The sequence below is a fragment of the Cnephaeus nilssonii genome, assembly GCF_951640355.1.
Source record: "Cnephaeus nilssonii genome assembly, chromosome: 2".
Taxonomy (NCBI): domain Eukaryota; kingdom Metazoa; phylum Chordata; class Mammalia; order Chiroptera; family Vespertilionidae; genus Cnephaeus; species Cnephaeus nilssonii.
In genome coordinates, this window is record NC_137073.1 from 22,777,702 (window position 1) to 22,802,924 (window position 25,223).

The 25,223-nt window shown below is 41.3% G+C and overlaps 1 protein-coding gene across 2 annotated transcripts in view; it reads right to left on the reverse strand.

Annotated features, from left to right (window-relative positions):
- Nucleotides 1-1,006: 1,006 nt before the first annotated feature.
- Nucleotides 1,007-25,223, reverse strand: part of TXNDC11 (thioredoxin domain containing 11) — a gene marked incomplete at both ends in the record, with an annotated part of 66,074 nt that continues 41,857 nt past the window's right edge. For both annotated transcript variants that reach the window (XM_079791620.1, XM_079791621.1), the window contains 7 exons: nucleotides 1,007-1,655; nucleotides 5,740-5,820; nucleotides 9,240-9,349; nucleotides 10,151-10,293; nucleotides 12,868-13,657; nucleotides 19,549-19,749; nucleotides 22,327-22,439. In XM_079791620.1, the coding sequence (XP_079647746.1) occupies nucleotides 1,007-1,655; nucleotides 5,740-5,820; nucleotides 9,240-9,349; nucleotides 10,151-10,293; nucleotides 12,868-13,657; nucleotides 19,549-19,749; nucleotides 22,327-22,439 (2,087 nt within the window). The remainder of the gene's footprint in view (nucleotides 1,656-5,739; nucleotides 5,821-9,239; nucleotides 9,350-10,150; nucleotides 10,294-12,867; nucleotides 13,658-19,548; nucleotides 19,750-22,326; nucleotides 22,440-25,223) is intronic.

The following is a 25,223-nucleotide window of genomic DNA, read 5'->3' on the forward strand; positions in this document are numbered from 1 at the left end:
GGCCTGGGAGTGGAGACAAATTCCAAAGGTGCCGACTTGAAAATCAGGGAGATTTGCTTTCTAATGAAGGATGCTCAAGAAAAATGGAAGGTGTAGGGGCATTTGATCCATTCCCCTCGCATTCCAGAACTTCCAAGCTTTCTACCTCTAACTTTCTGCAGCCAGCAGCTTACACCTAGGCTGTCTTTCACCCTAGTAACCCAGGAGGCACCTGGGACTTGCATTTTCAGTCTCTGAGCCTGGCTCTGAAAATGACCATCACTTGACTGTCAGACTTGCCCCGAGGTTTTCACCGTGCCAGTGAAGTTTGGGTTTTGAAATGTTGAAATGTTGCTTTCTCCTTAGTTTCACGTCTGGAAGTCCTTTATTCCACTCCTTGGTTGCCAGGGATGACATCTTTGCAGCTTGAGTCAGGCCCAACCCATCAGCATGGTGACAGTGCCAGGTGAGGGTCACAGGCATGGTGGGGCACTCGTGGGGGTCTCTGGGAGGAAAGTGAAAGTGTCTGTAGAACTGGTGAACAACCACACAATAGCTCTCACTGTTCTTATTTGTCAATAGCTACTTTTTTTAGTGTAGACACCAGAGCCACACACTCAACTGGCTCAGTAAGTTATGACCTCTCATTAAATTCTTTCTGAATTGCCTACTGTTGTGTTCAAGTTTTCTGACTAGTCAGTCAAGAAATTAACATTTCATCCTGTATGTCATCACAGAAGCAACAATAGGAGAATGGGGAGGGAACTCTGACGCAGCCACTAAAATATGGACTAATTTTTCAGACAAATCTTCAAATGGACTGTGCTACTGTTTTTGTCTCAGTTACCAAGTTTGTGCAATAAGTGGAAGGGATGTCATCCCTGTTCAATAAAAGCTGAATGACATTCACATTGATTTTCTAGACCACTGAGAAAATCTTTATTTACAATAAATTTCAATAAAATTTGCATAAATATATTCCCAATGTACAGTTTTCGCTTCTGATTTCTTCATGTTGCTTAAAAAGTTAGTCTGTCCTATTCTCATTGCTCCTTTCAGCCGCCAGCGGGGAGCTGATATTGGCAGGTGGAGGGGTGCTGCCAGGTAACCGGGGGGACCCTGAGGGCTCAGGATAGTCAGAGTGCGCCTCCTCCGCCTCCTCTGGGGGAGCGAGATTTTCAGCTCCGTCCTTGCTCTCCAGTTTCCGCTCCATGGTCGCCACCAGGATCTTGAGCCATGTGTTCTCCGTGAGCAGGTTTTCTGAGGCGTCGGCCAGCTCCTGGAGCTTTCGGGCCACCTCCTCCAGCTCCCTGGTTTTCTGCTCATACAGAGTCTGCAGCTGCTCGCTGTGCAGCTGGAGCAAGCTGTGCTGCTTCTTCAAGGTCTGCTGCTGCTGCAGCAGCCGGTGCTCATCCCTGCGTGCGCTGGAAAGCTGAGCCTCCACCTGCATTTGCGCTCGCCGAAGGGTGCTGATTTCAGCCCTTAGCTTCTGTATCTCTCTCTCCAAATGGGAGATGTGCTGCTGTAAGACTGCCTCGCTCTGAAGACACTCTTTGGTAGGAGGGTTAGCCAAGTTCTGGGGGATAGAAGCAGGGTCTGAGTGATGCAAAATGAACTTCAGCAGGTTTGGAAGGGTGATGGGAAGATCTTCAGGGTATTTCACACTTAGGTCCTTTCTGAAGAGAAAGGGAAGAGTCAAAGATGAGAGTCACACCAACATGTTTAGTCCAAAACCAGAATGCTATTGAAGGTCAGGCCATTTATTTCTTACAAAAGACATTCCAAGGATTGGACTTAACTGAAATGAGCAAGGAAAATGTTATCTGGGCAAAAAATTTTCTACAAAGCTGAGGATGTGCCACATGCTCATTCCGTAATTAAGGTGGCTTATCTCAAACAGGCCTGTTGCTAAGGACAAAGAGCTGTTTCTATTCACAACCTTCCAAGAAAGACAAGAGCTCCCAGGCCTAAGCCTAAAGCCAGTGATGCAGGGCACTGGGAACCCAGGGGCAGAATGGCCTGTATACTCTGAGAGGCCCAGGGGCATGTCAGGAAGGGTGTCCTGGGGCAGGGCTGTCCCCCATCACTCCTGTGGCCATCAACAATGGTTGGTAAAATAGGAAAAACCTGAAACACTCAGCTCAGTTTCTTCAGCTAGCATGTATTCCATATTATACAAGGCAGGAGTTCTTAACTGGGGGTGACTGTACCCCCCCCCCCCACCCAAAGGACATCTGACAACATCTGGAGACATTTTGATAGCCATGATGGGGAAGTTGTTACTGGAGCCCTGACCCACAAACAGAGGAATTGAAGCTACCTGGTCCTGAGAACACATGATAAGGAGGGAGGGTGACATAAGAAGGGGTTTGCCCAAAGCTTTACTGCAAGTCCATTTGTAGAAAATTCCTTTTTAGAACTTGTCATTTAATTGTCTGATGAGCAAATTTCTACCACAGATATATTTTCCTGTGTATACTAGTACACAACCTGGCTGCAATACTTCAAAACCACTAGTTTTATGTATGAGCTGGACAAACAATGGTTATCATCACTTTTGAGTATTAAAAGAAATGGAGGTTAAGAGCAGGGCCTCTGGAAGCTGCCTGTCTGGAGCCAACTCACAGGGCCACTGCTCACTGTCAGGAGGTCCCAGAAAAGTGGCTTCTCCATGTCCCTCCACTGCCTCATCTATAAAAGGTTAACAAGAGTACCATCTCCCTCACAGGACTGCTGTAAGGATTACACAAGTTACCCAAATGCTCAATGAATGTCAGCTTAAAAAAACCTGTTCCTTAGAAAAACCAGAAATCATTCATTAAAAGCTTGCACACCCTCTCCACACACAGAGCCAGTGGCCAAATACATAAGAAAAGATAAGAGGTGTTCTATTACTTTCCCTAGGAAATAAAAATCACAGGGAAATTAAAATCAGATATGCCCCATTTTTATACAATGTTAATGAAAATTTTCAGGTAAATGGATTAATTTCAAACATTTTGGGGATAAGTATATAACCACGCCCTCTTTAAAGCATAATCTTCTTAACATGCAAGCTGTCTTTAAGTGGGGCCTCCCAGCCATTCTCACCTGGCCTCTGCAGGTGAGGAACAACAAGCAGAGGCTGATCTGCAGCACAAACCGGCAGAGAGTAAATGTGAATTACTCCCCAGGGAAAGAGCTGCTGAGAGACCAGTGTATGTATCTGGAGACAGTTACAGGACAGAAAACATTTCTAAGAATGCCATTTTAGAGTTTCTGGAGCAATCTCCATGAATCTACCTGATGGGTATGCTGAAATGCTTCCAACCTTTTTATAAGTAGCAAGGACAGAGTGTCAACAAACTGCTTCCAAAAAAAATAATCACTTTGAAAGTGTGGTGGTAAAGGTCTCACTATTTACCTGACTCTCCTCTAAATTCACTAGGCGCATGTTTATGCACCTCTGGCACGTAAAAGGCCAGATTTAAAAAATGACAAATGGGGTCTAAGGCTCTACTCCAAAGAAGGGGCTATCATACTGAGGGAGGGTAGGCCTGCTTCTCTGAAGAAGTGAGGTCCTTCCCCAGGGGATACATTAGAATGAACCCTGCCACGCTTCTGATATCCTAGCCCAGGGCTGGGCCACAGCACCTATATTTTGAAATATCACACATAGTGGTGGAAGGAAGGTAGTTCTAAGATGCCCCTGAACAGGAAGGCTGGCCCAGCCAGGAGCAGGAGGGGCTGGATTGCATACTGTGTCAGAGGACAAGCTCTTTCATATGGTTTTCCTTTAATGATTATAAAATAAGATGTGCTCACTATAGACAATTTGCAAAGGATGCAAAAAGCACACAAAAGGCACCATCAGATCGCCTGTAATCCTCAATCATTGTCAACATCTTGACATCTTTTCTTCCCTTATGTACACATTTTAACCAGTGCAAATTTGTATTTTATCAAAACACATTTTATATTCTTTTCACTAAAAATAACATAAGCATGTATACTGTGAAAAAGGTCTTGTTACATGTTATCAATCAGTCTTTTTTATTTCCTCTTTTTCGAGCTGTCAGCTCATATCCTTTGCCCATTTACTTTCTGAGTAAACTGAACACTCACTTTGGATGAGGTAATGAGGCATTTACTTCTGATTATAATTTATTTTGAGGAAATAAGTACAATTTCATTCCAAAGCAGTAATGCTTTAGTTTATCAAGTAAGCTCTTTCCATTAAAATAGAACTGGACAGTCTTTTCATGTTCAATATTTACCTTCTTGATTTTTCAATTCAAGGAATATACTAAGGAGCTGCAGTGACCTCAACGTGGGTGTGGAAAACAATCTCACCTCCATGCTGATTACATCAGACAACTTTAGAATGAAAGCTACTCAAGCCAGACTCAGGCCCCCAAACACACAACTCCCTGCCACCAAGTCTCTGGGTGTCTTTCCCTGCCTCCTAATATATATGCATGGATTCTAGTTGCTGAGAACTTCTTTATGTAAAGGCCAGAGCTGGATGTTATGGCTTTAATACTTTTATAAACTGTGTTTGGAATTCTAAAATTATGTTTCATTAAATTTCATGCCCAGCCTCTGACCCATCCAGATGGAATTGCTAGTGTTATTGTCCATGATCCCGTGACTATGTGGCTTTTTAAAGCTCCTTAGAAAGAAAAGGGTCCTCACGACACAACCAGTAGTACAATAGGGTGAGTCATGCTCTGTTTTTATTGTGCCATTTGACAAGACTCTACTACCACAGGAAGTATTCCAGAAAAAATTCTTTGAGATAAAGAGGAAAAAACAAGGAAATGATTCAGTATGTATGAAGGAAGCACTCTCCTGGCAAAACACAAAAATCAAGGCAATGGCTACAATAAATGGTAAAAGTGAGTGCAGGAAATTAAAACAGTAAATGTCATATATGAGTTAGGGACCTCACTGAAATAACCCAGCAAATGCTTTTCCCCAGTAAAGCCATGCGACTGGGTCCCCAAGGACCCACCCTTTTAATAACAAAAGGGAAATCTGTAAAAAGGGAGAGAACATCTGGTTTATTGGCTTTGAAAGGCCAAGAGTTAATTTCCCTTTCTACCAAAACATCCACATCCACATATGCTAAATGCCAAGTCGTATCCCTTTTAATAAATGTTCACCCCTACTTTCTGGGCTTTCAGAATAGTAGCAGTAATCAATGAAATTGGAGTAGCACTCAGACAAATATGAGGAGATCCAGGTGACAGCCCTGTGGTAGATGTTCACAGAAGTCTGCACACTTGGGAGAAGGCTCCTTGACCCCTATTTCCTCTTTGCATTGGAGAAACAAGGTAGTCATGGCCAGGACTCAATGAGAAGAAATTATATACATGAAATCTTGGACAGGTGGGACCAACACACCTTGTAAGGCTCAATAGGTGCCTGTTGTTTTGCCCCAGAGGAATGTGGGGCTCTCTGCTGTCAATCTTAGCATCCATTGTATGCTCAGAAGGCCAAGAAAGCAAATGAGTTTTGATGGTGACATCTTTGCTGGTATAAAACACAAGCTCAGGGAGGGGCAAACTTCTTAAAAAAACACCATCACCACCATAATGTGACACTAAAGCTGTTTTACCTTTCGTCCCTAATAGCCCTTTTTTTGCACAATACATTTTATTCAAAGTAATTTAGTAATAACTAATGATTTACATTTCACTTCCATTAAGTATCTTAAATCCATTTTATTTTCAGCAAAAGAATCCCATCTGTCCAAATATTGAAAAAATTCTGCATTACCTGTTACAAGGAAAAAATAAGACAGTAGGAAGTCGGTCAACCATAAATTCCCAAGGAAGATCATTCTGAGATACATCAATCCTAGAAAAAAGAAAGAAAAGTAAAAGTAAAAGACCTGTGAAAAAACTCTGACCTGAAAGAACCTTATCAAATAACTGAAGATCCTAGAGCATTTTCTTCAACCCGCCCCTTCTCGGTGAGTGCACCATTAGGTTTAAGTTGGACACAGTTCATGCCAGATGCACTAATACTTCCATGACATGAATCTTCCCACTTCACTTACTGAGTGGAAATGTAAAGTTATGAAAGTAAAAATGAACTTCCCAAAAAATGCCTCACTGACAACCCTGGAGTAGTCCCACCTCTCTGACAAGATCTGGGCAAATACTTTAATTCCTAAATTAGCTCTGGAAAAACAAAGGAAATCATTGTGCAAAATACATCAAACCTCTCTGAAGATGCAAGAAAATTGGAAAAAAGCCTCAGAGAGGGCACCAAAAAAAATAAATTGGAAAAGAAATGCTATATTTTATATTTTGTAAATCTGAACAGAGGCCCAAAAAGGTGTATTTTCTTAGCAGATTTAAAATTAAATTTTTAATACAGAAAAAGACATCTGTGCTAAATTACCCAATCTACCTATGTTTAATTACTATTGTACTAGGTGGTGGCCCCTCCTGCAGCTAGCTATAAGTGGGACATATTGGGGCTAAGACTGCATAAAAAGAATATTCTAGAGGGAACTGGCTGCTCAACCCTATTCTTACAAATAGTGCATACAAAAGATGGAAATGTTTTGACTCATTAACTTGACAGAAATTTTCAAAAAGTATTGGTGGGATTAGTGCCATTTGTCCAAAAGGATAAAATTCACTTTTTTCAAAAATGACATAACCAAATTATATTGGTTTTAAACAGCTTTACTAATAAAACAGCATTCCTGCCTACCCAAAACATTTGAGTTCCATTTTTTAAACAAATGGTGATGAATACTCGATTCTATAATCAAATGCTTTTTCCTCCTGACTTTGGCTTCAAAGGAAGACCAAACTGTAAAATTAAAAGAAAATCATTTGTAAACATCCACTCAGAATTCCATTGGACTAATCAGGACCTTCTTTCTGGGACTCTCATTTAGGCTTGGTATACATGCCTACGAATTGTTAAGAGCAGTAATCATATATTTTGTCCTCTATTCTTTTCCATTAATTGTATGCAAAACATTGTTCTAATGAGTGGCTCAAAATTCCATCAAATGCCCAACCATAATGTACTTAACCATTAATCTACTGCTGTATAAATAATGTTACCATGCCTAGCTCATGCATCTATGTAAGTTCTATTTCCTTAATTCCCCAAAGTGAAATTAACTAGGTAAAAAATGCGCAACTATTTTTTTTATTTCTTACAGTGTTGCTAAAACGCTTTCAAAAAAGTTATGCCAATTTACTTATTCTGTTAGCTACATCTAACTATGCTAATTTCACTGTATTTTATAAAAGCAAGATTCTGTCATTTAAAAGCATGTTAATTTAATAAGTATAAATGAAACTTATTGCTTTAATTTACATTTATTATAACTTCCCCACTTGTTTATTTACTCTCTCCTCTTACATGAAAAACCTGTTCATGCCTTTTCTTTTCTCTTTTTGTTAATCCTCACCCAAGGATATGTTTTTCATTGATTTTTAGAGAGAGTGGGAGGGAAGAGAGGAGGGGAAGAGAGAGACACACACACACATATTGTTCAGTTGCCTCCTGTATGCACCTTGACTGGGGCTAGGAATTGAACCTGCAACCCAGGTACGTGCCCTTGACTGGGAATTAAACCCATGACCCTTTGGTGCATGGGCTGATACTCTAAACACTGAGTAACACCAGCCAGGGCTCATGTCCTTTCTTCACACTGGAATCTCTCTTAGCTGTTTCTCCACGCCCCCTCACCGTTGTTTTTTATTGTGATAAAATATATGTAACACCAAACTTATGATCTTAACCATTTCTAAATGTACAGTTCAGTAGTATTAAGTACCATACATCCATACTGCTGTGCAACCATCATCTTACAAAACTCTGTACCCATTAAACAACTTCCCATTCTACCCTCCCTGCAAACCCTGACAACCACCATCCTACTTTCTGTCTTTATGAATCAGACTACTCTTGGTGCTTCAAGAACCATACAGTATTTATCCTTTTGTGTCTTATTTCACCTAACATTATGTCTTCAAGGTTCATTCATGTTGTAGTGTGTGTCAGAATTCCCTTCCATTTTAAGGCTGTACTCCATTGTATGAACCAGTTTCCTCTTAGCAGTTTCTTAAACCATTTTAATTTTTCAGGGTCTGGAGCACGAACACTTGATTCTGAATCCTGCTCCCTCACAGGTTATGTGACTCTGGGCAAGTTACCTAATCTTTCTGTGCCTCAGTTTCTTCCTCAGTAAAAAGAGAGTGATACTCATGTCTGCTTCACTGAATGTTCTGAGATTAAGTAAATATATATTATATATGTGTGTGTGTGTGTGTGTGTGTGTGTGTGTGTGTGTATCAGCAATGTAACTCCTCAAATTTGGCTCTCATCATCACTTACAGAATATATAATAGGTAAAATATATATGCCATAAAATACAACGATTATCCTTTTTTTTGGTCTGTTTTCCTTATTTATTTTTACTGCTCATTTTTTCTAGTGGAATTTGTTCATTTTCTTTCATGATTTTTTAAAACTGCTTCACTTTGGAAAGTTTTCATCTCTCAAAGGAGCTAGCCAATCCAATAGTCTATCTTCTATTTTTTTCTATGATTTGATATTTTATATTTAATTCTAATCTATCTGGAGAAGAGGGAGAGAAGATATACCTTATATCTAAATAATTTTCCCCCAAAACTGCTTTCTACCTTACCCCAAACCTCTTTATTTGAGCCTTGTTTTTACAAAACACAATTTAAAATTTTTTGTTTACTGAAGAGATCACATACAGTTTCCACGGAATCACAAAACTAGAACATGTGGATATCAACCAATCTTTCCTTTCAATTTTACAAATGAGGAGAAAAACAAGGCCTGGTGGAGAGATTTACTCCAGGTCCCAGGGCCGGCTGGCAGCACACCGAGGACTGGCCTCCTTTCAGTGGGCCGAGGCCCTAGTGCTATGCAACTCCAGGGCCCTTCCTGTGGTATTCCAGGAAGCTGGCCTCTCCAGGGGGCTGTCCTAACAACCAGGTCAGCACTGCTCCCACAGAACTGCACTCACCCTCCTATGAATTCAATCAGGGCTAAATACACTCAACATCATGGAAAAAACACTCAGAATTCTTCTGGAAATCTTGGGTTTCAATGAGGTTTTGCTCATGACTTTAAGCTGATAATTAAATTCAACCAAGTCTTTCCCAAAGTTAGTGAAAAATGGGCAGACCCTTGCAAACCATATGGCTAAGCTGTAAGGAAGAGTGAAGACAGGAACACAGCCAAAGGTGCTGCAGAACAGGCTTCCTTACCTTGCAACAGTAAATGTATCCGTTGGCAGGAGGCGAGCTAGCTGGATGAAGACATGATTGAGGGAAGGACAGAAGCCACACCACTGTGCATAATAAAGCAGCAAAACATCCTGTGGGAAAGGGGAGATGGCTGTGACTGGGCTCCTCAGGCCCTCCTTCTTAGAACCCTGTAGGCATTCAATAAATGCTGCTTGTGTATATACTACAGTGAAAAAATTAATCTTCAGATTTTTCCAATTATGTACTATCTTAAGGACTTTTGCAATTAGAAAACCACACGTAATTCACACGACTGTCCTGTAATAAAACTATCATGTGGTTAATCTTCTGTACATCAAAACCAACCACTCACCCCAGCTTTAGAAATAAATTTTTTTAAAACCTCACTCAAAGAGTGAAGATATTTTTTCCATTGATTTTTAGAGACAGTGGAAGTTGGGGGTGGGGGAGTTGGGAAGGGGAAGAAAAAAACACCGACATGAGAAAGACACATCTATTGGTTGGCTCCTGTTCACACCCTGACGGGGGCTGGGGATTGAACCTGCAACCAAGGTACACGCCCTTGACTAGGAATTGATCCCAAGAACCTTTGGTTCGGCGCTCTAACCACTGAGACACCCAGCCAGGACTAGAAATAATTTTAATAGGGTAGATGGCTTGATTTCTGCCTCTCTCATGATTCCGTGCCTGCTTTTTTTTCAAATATATTTTTACTGATTTCAGAGAGGAAGGGAGTAGATAGATAGAAACATCAATGACGAGAAACAATCATTGATAGGCTGCCTCCTGCATGCCCCCCACTGGGGATCGAGCCCACAACCTGGGCATGTGCCCTATCTGGGGATCGAACCATGACCTCCTGGTTCATAGGTCGATGCTCAACCACTGAGCCACATTAACCAGACCCATACCTGCTTTTGAAGGACTATTTCCCAGAAGGTATCAGTTGTCACTTCAGTGATTAAATGCTGAGAAGGGAACTGGGCAGAGTCACTTCCAATAAGATGTCTTTTCAAGGGACTGTAGAGAACACTGAAGTTTTGAATAAAAGACTCTAAAAATAAAGAGAAAATGAGATCAACTCTTCTCTAAGTACAAGGAGAGTAGCTGGCCTACTTTAAACTCTACATTTTAAAAATTGGGATGACTTCACAGGCTCACATTTTTAACACTTCAGCTACATGCAAAACCCTGAACAAAGCTGCCCAGGGTGGCACCAGGTTTAGTTTTGGTGGTATTAACTCAGTAATTTAGATAACAAAACACCATGCATTGTTAGATACTCTAATATCCTGGCTTTTTTTTTCCTAACAAGACACCTGAGACTGCATAAATCATCAACATGACACATCTTTTAAGAGATTTCAATCTATAATACTAAGACCTTTAAGTATAACTACACATGCAGTAATTGCACCAGTCTACTGTAATGTATTAGTTGTTTAACACTCATTAATTTGAGGACAAGGAGCTATGGTTTTTGTTTCCGTTATTGAAGTTCTTCCAAGTTTCTTTCTTAGAAGGTTAAGAAAAATAAACTCAAATATACTTAGCAGAAAAGCACATTAAAAAAACATAAATAATCCAAAAACCTAACTTGAACCAACAGTTTTACCCTCCCCGAAAAGGCCACTGTATCATCTGAAACAGCACTAATCTGAGTTTCACTTCCTTTTCTTTCATCTACTAGTAACTCTCTCCATTTTGGTCTTAATGAACAATGTGACGTTCTGCAGAGGGAGAGGAAGTGAAGAACGTCACGTGAATGCTAAAGAGAATTCATTACCAGCACTTAATAACACTTACTTGGGTATGTTTTGAAACATAAAACCAAGAGTTATTTCCTATTCTGTATGAACCCTAAATTCTGAGATTGCCCCAGAGACAGCTGACTTAAAGAGTCAACTCTCCTAACTGACCATGACTCCCAGCATATGTGGTTTGTTTTTACAAGGACCCTTATTTTTGTCACCAACTACAGGACAAAGAACAACTGAGCTCAATGTTCCAGAATAGATACAAAAGATGAAAAGGAATCTTAAGAAGGCTTCTTTCAGATTACCCTTAAATTCAAAGTGACCACATTATGAGTTAATTGAGTACTTGGGTATAACTGAACAGAATTCAGGAAAATTCAATAAACACTTACTTAAAAAAAACACAGGCTTACTTCATTTTAAGAAAACTCAGTACACCAAATTGTAACTTTTTTTTTTTTTACCAAATTGTAACTTAAAAAAAACATGAATTGGAAGCAATTTGAAAAATTAATAAGAATACACAGTGACAGGCCACAGGGTCCTTTAAACACTCAGGTGCCTTCCTGTTTATCCTATATAATAAAACCCTAATATGCAAATGGACCAAGCAGCGGAACGACCGGTTGCTATGATGCACACTGACCACCAGGAGGCAGACGCTCAATGCAGGAGCTGCCCCCTGGTGGTCATGCCCTCCCACAGGGGGAGCGCCGCTCAGCCAGAAGCCGGGCTTACAAGCTGAGCGCAGCAGCGGTGACGGGAGCCTCTCCCACCTCCCCTGCAGGCAAGTGGTAAGGAGCAAGGGGTCCCAGACTGCGAGAGAGTGCAGGCCGGGCTGAGGGACACTCCCCCGCCACCCCAGTGCACAAATGTTGTGCACCGGGCTTCTAGTAATATATATAACTTGATATAGAACAAAATCATATAAGCCTTGATATAAGCCTTTTCAAATGTGTCTAATGGAAGAAACAAGCTTCACCTGGACTCTAAAAAAAGACAGCTGAAAGGACTGTTACTTAGGGCTCTAACTTTATTTTTATAATACTCTCTAAAACTTGAAAACAAAGGCTTCTTTCCCTACCAAATTCCTCCTGTCTCCATTTGGCAAACACTGACTTTCTCTGGTGTTTCCAATGAGACTGAACTAACATGGCTTTTGAATTCTCACTTTCTTGTGTGTATACCAAGAATGTCAGCATGGTCCTGGGAACAGGGCAGTGTGGGTTAGATACTGCAGCTGTCAAGCCCCTAGCAGTCCCAAGGGCAAGCTCTCCTATAATGAATGGGTCTTACCCCCCAAAAGGTGGTTTGAAACCTGACACTTGTTATTACAATCTAGGCACCCAAGGTCACAGCAGCATTTCCCAACCCTTATAAAAGAACAGCAGAAATTAGGCCTTGACACTTGTACATTTAAATCTTTGAGACAAACAGGGAGGACAGGCGGTTCTATTGTTCACTGCTTTCTGTTTAAGTTCCTTGAGAATGAAGCTGCTATTAGGACTCACACTCATCAGCCCCATGGGACATTCACACCAAAAGGGCTCTCCATCACAGTGGCCAGGTTTCTAACACTGCAGCTCTCCCTACCTTAGAAATGTGACAGGTACTGCCAATCTGGAATGTTGGACTCTTACCCCCTAGGGCTAAATGACAAACTTACCAAAAATTTTGAGTTAGAAAGTTTCTGTTCCATTTAATAGACAAACTTAGCTTCTTATAAATTATGACCAAGCCTAAATATTTCAAATGAGCTAAAGAGTTGACATCACCCCCATGACCAAATGTAATGAGATCCCCAGATAAAAGTTACCTATATCAAGTTATGCAAACTTATTGTGCTTGGGGAAGGAAAGTGCCTACAGTACCTAGGGTGAACTTCATAAGAGCTTGTTTTGGATCCAAGATATAGTGAGATTCTTCTTTCACATCAACAATTGCAGCAAATTCTTTCACCTGAGCAGTGCTAGGCGCACCTAGCCTTTCTGCATATAACCAAAACAAATTTGAATCCAACAGGTAGAGATTCAGGGTCTTATTGGTTCTGCAGCTCAGGCCTGTGAAGTTTGTGCTATTCATGTCCACTTCAGGAAAGACATGCCTGTTCTCCTCAATGTGAGGAACGGAGCTTGGAGTATCAACCTCACATTCCTTCTCGAGTGAAGAAAATGCAATGTTTGGGGATTTGAAGACATCTGGTTCAGAATCAATGAAGCCTGCCACACCCCTGTTCATAGTCCTGCAACATGCAGTGTAGTAGCTGAAAGGGCTGTAGGAACTCAAAAAATTGCTACACTCCATGCTGTCCGACACATGATAAAAGGCCTGCTCCTTGAGGTAGAAAGAATCCAGAGCTGCTGCCATCTCAAGAAAGCTGCACTGTGGCACACTAACCGAGCTCAGCCTAATGCCTACAGCCGTCTGGTTGACACATAGTTCACAGACATTGTGGGTCCTGGAGATCGAGTGCCACTGGGGCAGCACCACAGTGTTGCAGCAGGGGGACGCCGTTATCAGCGGCGGGTCCAGCAGCTGAATTGGGGGCTCAGATGCCAGAGACTTGACCACCGGGGCATCCACTCGCCGCAAGTGCTGAAGGAGCCGCTCCACCACCTGGTCCCCGTGACAGTTGTTGTACTCCAAGGCCACCTCGGTGATCTGCAACACAGGGTGGGACGCATGAGGCATGGGTGACAGAGGCCTAGAAATCATCCTAATCTGATTCACAAGTAGGAACCCTGGCTGGAAGCACTGTGTCAAATCAAAAGCTGTCACACCAGAATCTATTAATAAGGAGGCTAGGATTATTTTTCAGAACATGTCATTCTACTAACCAATTGTGAACCAAATGTTTAGAGACAAAAGGGGTCTTAGGGTAGATGTTTTGGCCTATCATATGACAATAACAAAGCATGAGGGGTAAAGTGGCTCATCCCACAATATACATCCAGGTTGTTGATGAAAAACCAGAAAAAGAATTTAAATCTCAATTCCCAGTTGAGTACATTTTCCTTTACATCTGCAAAACTCCTCCATACGTCTTTCTTCGTCTAAACCAGTGGTTCTCAACCTTTCTAATGCCGAGACCCTTTAATACAGTTCCTCATGTTGTGGTGACCCCCAACCATATGGTCACCACAACATGAGGAACTGTATTAAAGGGTCGCGGCATTAGAAAGGTTGAGAACCACTGGAACTAATAGTAAAAAACTTCCCAAATAACTAACGAGTGAATCAAAGCATTTCACGCCATATATATTTCCAAATAAATTCATGCGTCAAAGGCTGCAAATTCAATGTGTTTCAAAACATACCCATTCATCTTACCTTCCCCCATAATCTCTTTCTCCTCCAGTACCCACTCTCTTCAGGGAAAGGGCATCATCAAACTGGAAAAATCAGTTAATCCTCACTTTCTCTCCTCTGCTTCACCGAAAGCCTCAAATCCAGCCAGTTCTGACTTCAGCTTGGGAAAGCAGGTCCCTCATTTGCATTCCCATAGCCACTGGCTCAATTCAGGCCCTCAGCTGTCACAGACCACCATTTTCTGGCTTCTACTTTAACTGAGCTTCCACACTGTGAATACTTTTTTTGTTTTGTTTTGTTTTGTTTTGTTAATCCTCACACCCGAGAATTTTTTCCATTGATTTTGAGACAGAGTAGAAGGGAGGAGGAGATAGAGAGAGAGAGATAAACATCAATGTAAGTAAGAGAGACACATCGATTAGTTGCCTCCCACAAGCACCCTGACCAGGGCCAGGGATCAAGCCTACAACCGAGGTCCATGCCCTTGACCGAGTCGAACCCAAGACCCTTTAGTCCGCAGGCTGATGCTCTATCCACTGAGCCAAACTGGCTAGGGCACCACTTATTTTTAAAAATACTGCCTTAAACATGAGACTCCTCTGGCAAATGGCATTCAATGGCTCCTTATTACCTGTAGCAAAAAAATTTAACATAATCTGGCCTGCATATGCCTTTCCAGTGTCACCCCACCCTCTTTAGACAATGCCAGGCCCACTCACAATGCCATGCCTTTAGAGGCCTGGTTGGGACCTACTCCATCTGACAAACTTCAATACCGCCCCTAAGACGCAGCACCAGGGTGGCTGCTTCAGGAAAGCTATCCCCATCCCCACCCCAGGAAGTGTTGGGTTCTGCATCTTCAGGGTTCCAGAGCCCTTTCCAAAGTATCTCATAAATGTGTGCTGAGATGCCCCTCTTCCCAAGCTATGAATCCTCATGGGCACAAACCACATTTGATTTATCCTGCTATCTGCAGAGCCTAGTACAGAGCCAGGCATAAAACAAATGCTCAATAAATACCTGGTGAACAAGTGGCACATGCATGCTTCCATTTCCTAGTAAGATTAACTGTTTGCCCTCAGGTCAGTATTAGCTATTTAGATTTACATTTCGTTCCAAGACTCTTCCATTTCCAAACTGAGTAACTCACCACCCACCACTCACCCCAGTTTCAAAAGAAAGACGAGCAAGTCATATTCCAAAATGTATTTACTCTCTAAAATAGAATCATATGCTAACTTGGGTCAAATCTTGCCAAAGTCAGTTAAAAAGTTAAGCCACTTAGGATTATTTTTCATTAAGAGAGAGAGAGAGAGAGAGAGAGAGAGAGAGAGAGAGAGAGAGAGTGTGCCATTTAATGAGTGCTTTTCCAATTTAAAAAAACCTCCCAATTTTATAACATGATATTTAGAGAAAGTTAATCCAAGACATATGCATTTGTTCAGAAAAATAGTTTGAATAGTTCTTGGGCACAAAAAAAAGGTCATTTTAGATGATAACCAGTGTTTTGTTTCTTCCCCATAACAACAGAAGCCTCTCAGCCCTTTTTGGATAAGGCTCTGACAGCGTATTATACTAGTAAGGTCAGGCCTCTATAATCCATAAAGAGCCCAGCTGCCCTCTGGCCCCATCTTGGTACTTCTTAATATTCAAAGATATAATAGTACATTACCACTCCTACCCATGGCCTCCCCCCCCCCCCCCAGCAAAATTCCTTAAAAAGTCTTTTTCTCATCTTTCATTCTTCTCTCTCGCATTGCAGCCATATCAAGGATATTTTTAATTGAAGAAAATATTTTGTATAGAGTAATACTCTTGAAGAATGAGGAATTTTTATTTTTCTCCTATAAAGTAAGCTAGTTTTTACTTTTATATTCTTTTTAATATTCCTGACCCTAGGATTTTAATATTCCTGACCCTAGGATTTTTGACCCTAGGATTTTTAGAGAGAGTAGGAGGGAGGGAGGGAGGGAAGGAAAGAGAGGCGTCGATTGATTGCCTCCCACTCATGCCCAGACCCAGGCCAATGATCAAACCTGCAACTCAAATACATGCCCTTGACTGGGAATTGAATTAGAAACCCTTCGGAATGGGGGGTGGGGGGGGAGAGGTGACACTCTAACCACTGAACCTCATCAGCCAGGCCTATATTCCTTTTATACTATAGGCAGTTTTGAAAACTGCAGCTCAAGTTACATCCCATATGTAAATCACTTGATGCCATATTTAATTCCATGTGAACTAATAAGGAAATCTGGCAAATAAGTTTGTTTGCACTGTAACTGCTTCATTCCATTTCTTTAATCAGAGAAATTGGTAAATCTGAACAAGATAACCACCTTTGCTTACCAAACTCACAGACTGTGAATGCTTCAAAGCAGGGCTGTGAGAGCTGAAAACAAGTCACAGAGACTCGCTGGCTGCAGAAGCATCTCTTTTGATAAGCACACTGAGATGTCTTATGACCTCTCTAGACTCTAGTGACCCCAGGGGTCATGGCCTGATGCTGTATGCAGTACAGGCTGTGCTCTCCTGTGGGGAGAGTGGGTACGTGTGTGGGAGCAGCTGCCTGGTCCTGGACGTGGCCTCACAGTGTGGCCATCACATGGCTGTCTTACTGACCTCCATCACCATGACCGATAGAGCTGCTCCAAACTTCCTTGCTTGGCAAGCCCCCAGATCTACTACTCTCATTCCACGATTACCTTATTCTTCTCACAATGTAAGCTTCCTCAGCTGTCTGCCCAAAATTAGGCCTAAAGAGGTGGTAATGGAAAAATAAGGATTAAGGCTTAAACTATTTTGTGTTTGAGGAGCTGATGAGTTTAGAACTCACCCTGTGAAGTGTGTTCATTCCTCCCACCCTTCCTGCAAATGACTTCTGGTCAATGTGTCACTATTTCCCTGGCATTACCCCCTTCCCATCCCACCACCACCATCCAAGTTCAGGATCTTCTCTTTTATGGAACACTGCTACCAGGAAAACTTTAATAATAGTAACACACAGCTCTGCTGACATTTTTACACGGTCAGTGAGACTTTGATAGCTACGATGAATGCTAAAGTCCTCCAAGAAGCACTTAAGGGCCTCTCTTCCAAAGGTTTTTTTGGGGTCTTCTCCAATCAGCCATTTATGAAGGCCAGGCAACTTGTACTATTTCCTAAAACCTAAACCTGCTGCAACTTCGCCACCCCTGTGCCTTTGCTCAAGCTGTTCCTTCCCATAAATTTCTCTCAATCCATTAAGACCCTGGCCACCAATGAAGGTCTGTCTCAAATACTTGCCCCTCCCACTGCCTCTCCCAACCTCTCCGTTGCCCAGTCCTCAGCTTCCTGGGACACAGTCCTCTATCCTTCAATTCCTCCTGACCCAGACCTTCCTCTGCCTTGAATTATAAGCAGGCTCTTGCTCCCCTATTGGACAAGCCCCTGAGGCCATGAGACCAAGCCTGTGTCCCAACTTTCTCCCCTGTGGCTCCCTGACATGGTGCTCAGTAAACATCTCCTAAACTGATCTGAAATAAAAAGGGAACTACACTGCACAGAACACTTTACTTGCTAAGTAATTCCCAATGCTGCTAAGATGCCACTTGGTTTTCAGCAACTTTAACCACACAGGTTAAGGGAATCCATTCACCTTGCAGGGATGCTATGAAACCTGTGGAAAGGAGCCATAGGCAAAAGTGTAATAAACAGAAGGCCTAGCCATAGACAAAGGAGTCAGGGGAGATGGGGAGAGACATTCAGCCAGGAACAAAGGGCTGGAAGGCAAGAGTCCTTGCACCAGGTGTCTAAATCCAACCACAACCTCCTAAACACAGAAGTAGGCTCCAGTCACAAAATACCACCCACCCAGGACCCTGGCATGCCCAAACTAGACAAAATAAAATTCTCCAGAAGGAAAGTTTAAAAGTTAAAGTAAAAACCCACATCTTGCTTGAAAACCCCTCCTTTTCTACAAAGAGTTTTAAAGCTCTTAATATTAGATGCAGTAAAGGCCTAATAACTTGGAAGAGGGTCTCAGTTCATAAAATGTGTAGTGAAGATTTTCTAAAGAAATTAAGTCTTATTACTTCAAATCCTCCTTAATCAAAGCAGAAACAAAGCTACTTCATTTCTCCTTTCTTCCTTTAAACCAGGATAGCAGCGAACATTCAGAATGTCCCCCTGCAGGGATAATAACTTGAACAAAGTGAAGGGTCTGGCTGGGCAAGAACCCTGCCTTCCATTCCCTCTAGGCAGACCATTAGGCTCACACAGACAGGCTGGGGACAGGTAGTGTCTGGTTAACCTGGCCAGTGGTAAACTGGCTGGCTGAAATTGACTTTGGCCAAATTAAGGGATCCTTGAGGGAAGAAAAAAACAAACAAAAAACCCCAGTAAATCCAATTTAGCAATCCCAGGTGTTCTTTGCTGATTGTTATTGCTCTCTAAGTGGCTCCAAATGATCCATGTATGAAATAAACTCACTCCCAGACAGAGTGAGTACACCAGATGAAGCAGAAAGGCAGGAGGGAGGGTCAGACTCTGGCTATCTGTGTTTAAGAGGAAAGGTTTAGAAACATAAGCGATCCCAATGTCAGCACTATTGCTCCTGGCTCTTGAGCTGAGATGGCGAAGGCCGGCAGTCTGGCCAGCCCCCATGACAATAGCATCTCCTAGGCCCGTGATCAGCAAACTGCGGCTCTCGAGCCACATGCAGCTCTTTGGCCCCTTGAGTGTGGCTCTTCCACAAAATACCACGGCCTGGGCGAGTCTATTTTGAAGAAGTGGCGTTAGAAGAAGTTTAAGTTTAAAAAATTTGGCTCTCAAAAGAAATTTCTATCGTTGTACTGTTGATATTTGGCTCTGTTGACTAATGAGTTTGCCGACCACTGTCCTAGGCCATACTAAATCCTGCCTGTGTTGCTGTCCATCCCATTCCCTGACATTAGTCATCAAAGGAAGAGGGGCATATGGTCCTTCTCTCGGGAGGCATGGTTTGGTTTCCCTGTCCCCTCCGACTCACCCAGACCTGAGCAGCTGTCAGTAAACGTGGCCAGAGAGGCTTTGGTGGATCCTATCCTAGGCATGGCTCTCCTGCCCCTTTACAGGAGAAAGGAGTAACCATAGGAACACAACTGCCACTCCTAGCAACCACTCAGCTACACGTGGAAATTATTCTGAAAATAGAATGAGAGCAGTCCAAGTGATGGAGGTTTTCCTACTCCTTATGAGATACCTTTTAACATTAGATCTCTTACCTCATCTATTAAAGGATGACTTTCAGCTAAGGGATTAAAAGGAATAAATAAAAAAAGGGCTGGTCCTTTCTTCAGTTCATTATTCAGCAGGAGACTCTTTCCACCATGTGGCTGCAGCCATCGAAGGAGTGTCTCTTGGTTTTCTAAGGCCCACTTGCAGATGTTCTCAGCTGTGTAGTTGATGACCTCCCTGGGAAAGACCTGTGAAGGACAAACATGGGATAAAAGGCAGGGCAGGATCAAAGCACAGCAGCCCTGTCCTCAAGAGGCCAAATCAACCCTACCACTTCACAGGTGCGGGAAACGAGGCCTAGAGCTGCGACACGACCTGCCCCTGCCTGTGCAGCTAAAACCTGGCTCTACTTCTCCAGACAGAGCATTTCCTCACAAACGGTTGGAAAAAGCAAGAGCAGTTGCAAAAGGTGACTTTCATATCATGTGATTTATCTTTTTCCCATTAGACAGATTCATCGATCAATAAATAATTCTCCCTGCCTGCTGCTGGCAACAGGGACCTCTACCACCTTATAAAGGGGAGCTATTAGTGTTATTGGGTTATTTTATAAAAGGATCAGTGAGTATCTAAGGAAACAGAAATTATAGAGTCGTGGATCATTTAGATTATCACCTTGCCCCTCAAAGACTGGCTCATAAGGGCAGGAATGAACCTTCCATTAGGGCACAATCTGTATCTGTTTTGCTCATCTATAGCCCAAGTGGCTAAGAAAAACCTGACACAGAGCTGAAATTCAACAAATACTTGAATGAATCCATAAATGACCTAGAACTTGTATAAGGCCACGAATCACACTTTATGTGTACAGAATGAAGGAAAGAGATACTTAGATTTTTTGCTTTGTTTTTCTACAACAACCAAAGTGTGCCAATATATAATTATTTTTGAAATTCCAATTAATATATATCAGTAAGTTTGAAACAAAACTTACACCAAAGTGCTTTGGAGGGTTACACACAATGAGATATTTTATACCCTGCCACCCCCAAAACAACAGTCTTAAATAGATTCATAACAAAGATGTCCACTGTGCCCTAACAGGTTTGGCTCAGTGGATAGAGCATCGGTCTGCGGACTGAAGGGTCCCAGGTTCGATTCCGGTCAAGGGCATGTACCTTGATTGCGGGCACATCCCCAGTAGGGGGGTGTGCAGGAGGCAGCTAATCAATGTTTCTCTCTCATCGATGTTTCTAACTCTCTATCCCTCTCCCTTCCTCTCTGTTACAAATCAATAAAATATTTTTTTTAATGTCCACTGCATTAATTTTTTAAAATACTAGTATCGTGATAATATTTCATTTGATAAAAGGAATTCTGCTGATAAATCAACCAACCAACTTTAATTTATGGAATTGATACAAGAAACCCAATATGTTTTTCAGTGTCATTCTCATAGTCCTATCTTCTTTTCTCCATCTATTTTAATTTCTTCCTCAGTACTCTTTATTATAAATATGGTATACGTTGGTTATATAGCATGTTATGAAAGACAGATGAAGAAAAATGATAGACAGCAAAAGCAGTTGGAGTTAAAAGAAGCTTAGGCAGGGGCGCAATGAGAGTGGGTGTGTGGAGGAGAGATAATCACAGCAGTGATTCTCAAAGTGGGAAGATGAGAATTTAAAATAACAAACATCGTAATAAACATTTCTATTTAGAAAACACAAAAATACATTTGATTTTTTGGGATATAAATTGAAAGAAGGAAAGCACAACACGTGGGCTACTAGAAATATGCAGAAGCTGGGGTGACTGGCAACCAAGGAGGTATCTCCTGGAGAGTGCTGCCTAATTGTACCTACAAGGCACAAGACTTGTATGCTGAGCCAAGGTGGGTACAGAGATACTATTGGTCTTCATTCGACCTTTAAGTCACTGACACTGTCAATGAAGTTAGAAATAGAAAATACTTAAGAGAAATAAACTCTCAATATTGGGACCAAGGAAGCAACAATAAATAGAGCAGAAGCACAGGATTAGCAGGATACAGGTCAAAAGTTCAGAAATAGCTGAGTTGAGGTTGGTCCACCAAAAGCAAATGAAATCAGGAAACAAAGATGACAATGGAGGTGAGAAGTCATCAACCTCTCACTGTGACTTGACAAGAACTTCAAAATCCATTGTATCAGCTAAGGAGAAAAGCATGCCATATTGCTACTCTAGACAAATGGAACCAATGAAACAAAGAACATAGCCCAATGGAAGCTTAATCTCTGAGAACATGGGCCCAGAGTAACAATTCCCCAACAGAATAGTTCTATAATTTCATCCAAGAAGGAAAACTAACAAGGCTGTCCCAAAACCTAAGAATATAAACAAAGAATTTCTAGATTTTAAATTCAAGAGCCCTCTAATGCATGGCATGGGCCCTAGAGTGGGATTATAAGAACTCTCAATTTGCATATAAAATCATGTGCACTGATGTAACCGGTTTGTCTCAGTGGATAGAGCGTCGGCCTGAGGACTGAAAGGTCCCAGGTTCGATTCCGGTCAAGGGCATGTACCATGGTTGTGGGCACATCCCCAGTAGGAGGTGTGCAGGAGGCAGCTGATCGATGTTTCTCTCTCATCGATGTTTCTAACTCTCTATCCCTCTCCCTTCCTCTCTGTAAATAATCAATAAAATATATTTTTAAAAAGAAATCATGTGCACTTTCCTAGGGAGAGTATCCACAGATTTTATCCAATTCTCAAAGAAGTCTGTGACCTAAATAAGGTTAAGAACCACTGCACTAATATAAACGTGATTTCAAAATACTTACAAGTGATGTGTTGAAATGTCTATGTAAATACACACTTCCAGAGTGTACTAAGGATACCAGTTTCGCAAGATGTTTATTTGTGATAACCCCAAATCGTACTGTTCCTAGGTAATCTGAAACAGAAAATTTTCCTTTATTAAAGAAAAGGCCTATGCCTTAAAACAACCACAAAACCCAATGATCAAGTCTAGATGCACAAATTCCCCAGAGCAAAGCCCTCTTTGGTCACCTAGCCTGGCAGGAATGGAAGAGGAGCTAAGAAACCTCCTCTGACACAGACCTCTCGCCTACTCCTGAGTAACACTCTGACAATCACCTTCACTGTTTCTGTCCATCTGTGCTGATCTGACTTCACTTTATGCTACCCCTCACTCACCAGCCCCACCTTAGAGCCCAGGTATATGCTGTTCTCTCTGTCTGGACACTTCCATGGCTAGTCCCTTCTTATCATTTAGGTTTCAGTTCCGACTGCACCTTCTTTGAGAAGCCTTCTCTGACCATCCCACCTCAGGGCAAATGATAAAGTCTGTAAGGGAAAACTGGGGCTCCTTCCCTACTCAGGCACTCTCTCTACCATTACCCTATTTTTAATAGCACTTACTAACATCTATATAATTTTATTGACTTATTTAGATGTTTTAAAATCTAACTTCTTCCTAAGTTCTGTGAAATTAGGAACCTGGTTTATTGCTGTTACCCCAGAACCTACAACAGTGTTTGGGCATATTATAAGAGATCAATAAGTGAATGAGTCTAGCACGTACAAAGAACTCACACAAATTAATAAGAAAAAAACAGTTAAAAATGAGCAAATCACAGAAAAGAAAATGTTAAAGGCTAATAATTACATGAAAATACATTCAACCTCACTATTTCAAAGGAAAGCAAATTAAAACAAAATACCAATTTTATCCTCAGATTGTCCAGAACTTGAGATAGGAAATATCAAGTATTGGTGATCAATAAAGAAATGAGTACTCTGATAGAATGCTGATAGAAAAGGTAAAATGGCAACCACAAGGGAAAGCAATGACACACGCAGTACTGATCACAATGAAACATGAACACAGCCTACAGCCCCGCAATTCCACTTCTTAGTATCCACATATGTGCACTAAGAGTCAGGTGAGGAAAGGCACCAAGAAACACTCTGCAGATGTTAAAAACAATGGGGCAGGGCTACCTACAAAACATGAATAGATTTAAAGGCATATGTGAGTGAAAAAGCTGAGGAAAGGTAGTTTACCTTTTCTGTAAAAAAAAAAAAAAAAAAAAAACACAAAAAAACCCCAAAACAAACAAAAGAAACATCACATTTATAAAACAATACTTTTTTCCTACTGGCACACATGTTCAGAAATGTATAAAAGTATCTCAAAGAATATGAGATGAAGAGCAAAAAGGACTTTATCCTTATGTGTGAAGCTTTCTTTCTTTCCCCAAGGAGTATATGTAAGACTTGTGTGATTAGAAATGGACTTAAATATTTAAACGATGGATAAGATGGTGTAGGAAAAGATATATTTTTTCCTATCCACTTTCTGCTTTATTAGCAATATAATACTGGTTACATTTTAAAGTTACCAAATCATACCTAAGTAGCTAAAATATTAAGTATTAAGGTACTAAACACACGAGAGGTTTCCGAACAAGCGGTGTCTACCTCCCAGCAGTAGTGTCTTTTCTTTCAGAGGAGTGTCTGTCAAGGATGAAGTAGAAATGACTATGTCACTAATGCCATGCTGGACAATCTTTAATAAAAACCTGATGAGTTTAAAATGGCACAAACCCAAAGAAATACAGGAAGAATAAACCAGAGACTAAGAGAGTGGTTGCTTATATGATAGGGGGCAAAGAAGGAAGAATGGAAACTGGAGAACAAGGATGAGGTGGCTTGACCCTCCTCTGAGTAGACCTTTTTTATATCAGATTCTTGTTTCACACCCTTCACATGCTCAAAAACAAAACAAATCATTAAACCAACCCATATGTGGGGAAACCTAATGTGGAATACAAACACTAGAAATTACACCTAACTTTATCACAAATGTACCACACTACAATGAAGGGGTGAAGGCTTGGGGATAAAAAACTTAGAAACTAGAAACAGATCTTAACTGGATACTGTAAAACTAAAGATAGAGCTAGGACTCTGAGAGCAGAGAGAAAGAAGTTATATATTGAGAAGGGACCCCTAACATGAACCCTGTGGTATCATACTGGAACCAGAGGAAATCAGTATAAACTTATGGCTTTTAACACACACAACTATAGATATATGAAAGGATAGGGGAACTAACCCAAGATGCTCCTAAAGGCCAAAGCCGAAACAATCTGAACAATAAAATAAACAATCACCACTATTTTGCAAAAGTATCAAGGTCATCAAAGATAAGGAAAGAATGAGGAATTGTCACAGGTTGGAGAAGACTAAGGAGAAAAAATAAGTAAATGTGATGTGGGATTCCAGACTGGATTTGGGAACAGAAAACAGACATTAATGAAAACACTGGCAAAATTCAAACAAGGTCTGCAGTTTAGTTAATAATACTGTACCAATGTTAATTTCTTGGTTTTCACAAATGGTTATATAACGTTTTAAGATTGGGGGAGGCTATGTGAAGGTAGGGAATTAGGGAACTCTCTATTTAGGCAACTATTCTGCAAGTATAAAATTAGTTCAAAATTTAAATTTAAAAAAAAAAGGTATGTCAAAAAAGTTCAGATCCCAAAGCTGTCAGAAGAAAAAGCAAGACTTAAGATAGGACATGAATTGGCAGAACCAATGGACAGCACTCTCCAGGAGGGGACTGAATCTTGGTGGACAGCCATAGCTAAAAAGAGAAAAGAAGGAAAAAAGCAGCCAGAAAAGAAATTCACTTGATAGTATGCCAAAG